The sequence below is a fragment of the Salmo salar genome, chromosome ssa19 (genome assembly GCF_905237065.1).
Source record: "Salmo salar chromosome ssa19, Ssal_v3.1, whole genome shotgun sequence".
Lineage (NCBI taxonomy): Eukaryota > Metazoa > Chordata > Actinopteri > Salmoniformes > Salmonidae > Salmo > Salmo salar.
Genome location: NC_059460.1, coordinates 41,203,524 through 41,209,639, shown reverse-complemented (window position 1 = coordinate 41,209,639; position 6,116 = coordinate 41,203,524). Strand labels below are relative to the sequence as shown.

The window sequence follows — 6,116 nt, the reverse complement described above, 5'->3', positions numbered from 1 at the left end:
AGAGAGAGGGGAGTCCACAGTACACAGAGAGAAAGGAGTCTACAGTACACAGAGAGAGGGGAGTCCACATTACACAGAGAGAGGGGAGTCCACATTACACAGAGAGAGGGGAGTCCACAGTATACAGAGAGAAAGGAGTCTACAGTACACAGAGAGAGGGGAGTCCACATTACACAGAGAGAGGGGAGTCCACATTACACAGAGAGAGGGGAGTCCACATTACACAGAGAGAGGGGAGTCCACATTACACAGAGAGAGGGGAGTCCACAGTACACAGAGAGAGGGGAGTCCACATTACACAGAGAGAGGGGAGTCCACAGTACACAGAGAGAGGGGAGTCCACATTACACAGAGAGAGGGGAGTCCACATTACACAGAGAGAGGGGAGTCCACAGTACACAGAGAGAGGGGAGTCCACATTACACAGAGAGAGGGGAGTCCACATTACACAGAGAGAGAGGAGTCTACAGTACACAGAGAGAGGGGAGTCCACATTACACAGAGAGAGGGGAGTCCACATTACACAGAGAGAGGGGAGTCCACATTACACAGAGAGAGATGAGTCCACATTACACAGAGAGAGAGGAGTCCACAGTACACAGAGAGAGGGGAGTCCACATTACACAGAGAGAAAGGAGTCTACAGTACACAGAGAGAGGGGAGTCCACAGTACACAGAGAGAGGCGAGTCCACATTACACAGAGAGAAAGGAGTCCACATTACACAGAGAGAAAGGAGTCTACAGTACACAGAGAGAGGGGAGTCCACAGTACACAGAGAGAAAGGAGTCTACAGTACACAGAGAGAGGGGAGTCCACATTACACAGAGAGAGGGGAGTTCACAGTACACAGAGAGAGGGGAGTCCACAGTACACAGAGAGAAAGGAGTCTACAGTACACAGAGAGAGGGGAGCACATTACACAGAGAGAGGGGAGTCCACATTACACAGAGAGAGGGGAGTCCACATTACACAGAGAGAGATGAGTCCACATTACACAGAGAGAGAGGAGTCCACAGTACACAGAGAGAGGGGAGTCCACATTACACAGAGAGAAAGGAGTCTACAGTACACAGAGAGAGGGGAGTCCACATTACACTGAGAGAAAGGAGTCCACAGTACACAGAGAGAGGGGAGTCCACATTACACAGAGAGAAAGGAGTCCACATTACACAGAGAGAAAGGAGTCTACAGTACACAGAGAGAGGGGAGTCCACAGTACACAGAGAGAGGGGAGTCCACATTACACAGAGAGAGGGGAGTTCACAGTACACAGAGAGAGGGGAGTCCACAGTACACAGAGAGAAAGGAGTCTACAGTACACAGAGAGAGGGGAGTCCACATTACACAGAGAGAGGGGAGTCCACATTACACAGAGAGAGGGGAGTCCACAGTACACAGAGAGAAAGGAGTCTACAGTACACAGAGAGAGGGGAGTCCACATTACACAGAGAGAGGGGAGTTCACATTACACAGAGAGAGAGGAGGGGCTGGTGACACACCCCGTGTCGTAGAAAAGTCTATCAGTAACTGATGAATGAGGCCACTCCCAGGGCTGGTCACAGATACACACACACCCTACCTAGCCCACACTAAACATTTCTTCAGGGTTGAGCAGTCAGAAATGGGAGTGTATAGTTGCACACTTTTATTGTGGTAATGTGATCCAAACCTGTGCAGAGGTAACGACGCATATAAGCACACAGTATGACATGATCTGTAACATGAAACCTGTTTACCCCTTCACTGGTCCTGCGTAGGTGTTTACCTGATCCACCTTGATCATCTCAACAGACACACACTTCTATTACAGTGTTAGAATGAATCCCCAATAGCATACTATTCCCTATGTAGTGCACTACGTTTTGATAAGGGCCCATAGTAGGCCAACATAGGCTCTGGTCAAAAGTAGTGCAGCGGTCTAAAGGCACTGCGTCTCAGTGCTTGAGGCGTCGCTACATAACCTGGTTTGATTCCAGACTGTATCACATCCGGCCGTGATTGGGAGTCCCATAGGGTGGTGCATAATTGGCCCAGCATCGTCCGGGGTAGGGTTTGGCTGGGGTAGGCCGTCATTGTAAAATAAGAATTTGTTCTTAACTGACTTGCCTAGTTTAAACAAAGGTTAAATAAAAGAATAAAACACCAGATGAAGGGAATAGGATGCAGACTCAGTGTTAGTTTATATCCCATCCCAGTTCAGGTTTGACTTGTTTGGTTCATGCATTAAAGGCTCTCCAAAGACGTAATTTACAGCATAGTAATACGTATACACAACAAGAAGAAAAATACATGTTGCAAATCATTCTATTAACCGTCCAAATAAAAATGTATTCAAACAGCTCCTTTGGATATAAAGGTCAGCAGGTTCGTCTACATTATGAACAGCAGCAGGTTAGTCTACATTATGAACAGCAGTAGTCCAGTCTACATTATGAACAGCAGTAGTCCAGTCTACATTATGAACAGCAGCAGGTTAGTCTACATTATGGACAGCAGCAGGTTAGTCTACATTATGAACAGCAGCAGGTTAGTCTACATTATGAACAGCAGCAGTCCAGTCTACATTATGAACAGCAGCAGGTTAGTCTACATTATGGACAGCAACAGGTTAGTCTACATTATGGACAGCAGCAGGTTAGTCTACATTATGAACAGCAGCAGGTTAGTCTACATTATGGACAGCAGTGGGTTAGTCTACATTATGTACAGCAGCAGTCCAGTCTACATTATGAACAGCAGCAGGCCAGTCTACATTATGGACAGCAGCAGGTTAGTCTACATTATGAACAGCAGCAGGCCAGTCTACATTATGAACAGCAGTAGGCCAGTCTACACTATGGACAACAGCAGGCCATCCTACATTATGGACAGCAGAAGGCCAGTTTACATTATGGAGAACAGCAGGCCAGTCTATATTATGGAGAGCAGCAGGCCAGTCTACATTATGGACAGCAGCAGGCCAGTCTACATTATGGACAGTAGCAGGCCAGTCTACATTATGGACAGCAGCAGGTCAGTCTACATTATGGAGAGCAGCAGGCCAGTCTACATTATGAACAGCAGCAGGCCAGTCTACATTATGGACAGCAGCAGGCCAGTCTACATTATGGACAGCAGCAGGCCAGTCTACATTATGGACAGCAGCAGGCCAGTCTACGTTATGGACAGCAGCAGGCCAGTCTACATTATGGACAGCAGCAGGCCAGTCTACATTATGAACAGCAGCAGTCCAGTCTACACTATGAACAGCAGCAGGCCAGTCTACATTATGGAGAGCAGCAGGCCAGTCTACATTATGGAGAGCAGCAGGCCAGTCTACATTATGGACAGCAGCAGTCCAGTCTACATTATGGACAGCAGCAGGCCAGCCTACATTATGGAGAGCAGCAGGCCAGTCTACATTATGAACAGCAGCAGTCCAGTCTACACTATGAACAGCAGCAGGCCAGTCTACATTATGGACAGCAGCAGGCCAGTCTACATTATGGTCAGCAGGAGGCCAGTCTACATTATGGACAGCAGCAGGCCAGTCTACATTATGCAGAGCAGCAGGCCAGTCTACATTATGGACAGCAGCAGTCCAGTCTACATTATGGACAGCAGCAGGCCAGCCTACATTATGGAGAGCAGCAGGCCAGTCTACATTATGAACAGCAGCAGTCCAGTCTACAATATGAACAGCAGCAGGCCAGTCTACATTATGGACAGCAGCAGGCCAGTCTACATTATGGACAGCAGAAGGCCAGTCTACGTTATGGACAGCAGCAGGCCAGTCTACATTATGGACAGCAGCAGGCCAGTCTACATTATGAACAGCAGCAGTCCAGTCTACACTATGAACAGCAGCAGGCCAGTCTACATTATGGAGAGCAGCAGGCCAGTCTACATTATGGAGAGCAGCAGGCCAGTCTACATTATGGACAGCAGCAGTCCAGTCTACATTATGGACAGCAGCAGGCCAGCCTACATTATGGAGAGCAGCAGGCCAGTCTACATTATGAACAGCAGCAGTCCAGTCTACACTATGAACAGCAGCAGGCCAGTCTACATTATGGACAGCAGCAGGCCAGTCTACATTATGGTCAGCAGGAGGCCAGTCTACATTATGGACAGCAGCAGGCCAGTCTACATTATGCAGAGCAGCAGGCCAGTCTACATTATGGACAGCAGCAGTCCAGTCTACATTATGGACAGCAGCAGGCCAGCCTACATTATGGAGAGCAGCAGGCCAGTCTACATTATGAACAGCAGCAGTCCAGTCTACACTATGAACAGCAGCAGGCCAGTCTACATTATGGACAGCAGCAGGCCAGTCTACATTATGGTCAGCAGGAGGCCAGTCTACATTATGGACAGCAGCAGGCCAGTCTACGTTATGGACAGCAGCAGGCCAGTCTACATTATGGAGAGCAGCAGGCCAGTCTACATTATGGACAGCAGCAGGCCAGTCTACATTATGGAGAGCAGCAGGCCAGTCTACATTATGGAGAGCAGCAGGCCAGTCTACATTATGGACAGCAGCAGTCCAGTCTACATTATGGACAGCAGCAGGCCAGCCTACATTATGGAGAGCAGCAGGCCAGTCTACATTATGAACAGCAGCAGTCCAGTCTACACTATGAACAGCAGCAGGCCAGTCTACATTATGGACAGCAGCAGGTTAGTCTACATTATGGACAGCAGGAGGCCAGTCTACATTATGGACAGCAGCAGTCCAGTCTACATTATGGACAGCAGCAGGCCAGCCTACATTATGGAGAGCAGCAGGCCAGTCTACATTATGAACAGCAGCAGTCCAGTCTACACTATGAACAGCAGCAGGCCAGTCTACATTATGGACAGCAGCAGGCCAGTCTACATTATGGTCAGCAGGAGGCCAGTCTACATTATGGACAGCAGCAGGCCAGTCTACGTTATGGACAGCAGCAGGCCAGTCTACATTATGGAGAGCAGCAGGCCAGTCTACATTATGGACAGCAGCAGGCCAGTCTACATTATGGAGAGCAGCAGGCCAGTCTACATTATGGAGAGCAGCAGGCCAGTCTACATTATGGACAGCAGCAGTCCAGTCTACATTATGGACAGCAGCAGGCCAGCCTACATTATGGAGAGCAGCAGGCCAGTCTACATTATGAACAGCAGCAGTCCAGTCTACACTATGAACAGCAGCAGGCCAGTCTACATTATGGACAGCAGCAGGTTAGTCTACATTATGGACAGCAGTAGGCCAGTCTACATTATGGACAGCAGCAGGCCAGTCTACATTATGGACAGCAGCAGGCCAGTCTACATTATGGACAGCAGCAGGCCAGTCTACATTATGGACAGCAGCAGGCCAGTCTACATTATGGACAGCAGCAGGCCAGTCTACATTATGGACAGCAGCAGGCCAGTCTACATTATGGACAGCAGCAGGCCAGTCTACATTATGGACAGCAGCAGGCCAGTCTACATTATGGACAGCAGGAGGCCAGTCTACATTATGGAGAGCAGCAGGCCAGTCTACATTATGGACAGCAGCAGGTTAGTCTACATTATGGACAGCAGGAGGCCAGTCTACATTATGGACAGCAGCAGGCCAGTCTACATTATGGACAGCAGGAGGCCAGTCTACATTATGGAGAGCAGCAGGCCAGTCTACATTATGGACAGCAGCAGGCCAGTCTACATTATGGACAGCAGGAGGCCAGTCTACACTATGAACAGCAGCAGGCCAGTCTACATTATGGACAGCAGCAGGTTAGTCTACATTATGGACAGCAGGAGGCCAGTCTACATTATGGACAGCAGCAGGCCAGTCTACATTATGGACAGCAGCAGGCCAGTCTACATTATGGACAGCAGCAGGCCAGTCTACATTATGGACAGCAGCAGGCCAGTCTACTCTATGAATAGCTGAATAGGCATTTGTGGGCTTATCTTATCTTCTGTTCCGCCTTTACATTTCGCAATGGCTACCTGGTGCATGCGTGCGTGCGTGCGTGCGTGTGTGCGTGCGTGTGTGCGTATGTTCTATGCTGAACAGCCCAGCCCAACCCAGGCATCTGGCAGGCACTAGTGCAGTTGAAGTCAGAAGTTTACATACACCTTAGCCAAATACATTTAAACTCAGTT

The 6,116-nt window shown here is 49.0% G+C and overlaps 1 protein-coding gene across 1 annotated transcript; it reads left to right on the top strand.

Annotated features, from left to right (window-relative positions):
• The first annotated feature begins 2,327 nt into the window (after window positions 1-2,327).
• On the top strand, window positions 2,328-5,897 carry LOC123728965 (repetin-like). The gene is made up of 3 exons (XM_045701922.1): window positions 2,328-2,393; window positions 3,009-5,201; window positions 5,250-5,897. Exons 1-3 carry the CDS (start codon window positions 2,328-2,330, stop codon window positions 5,895-5,897), a joined length of 2,907 nt encoding a protein of 968 aa, XP_045557878.1.
• Window positions 5,898-6,116: the final 219 nt, after the last annotated feature.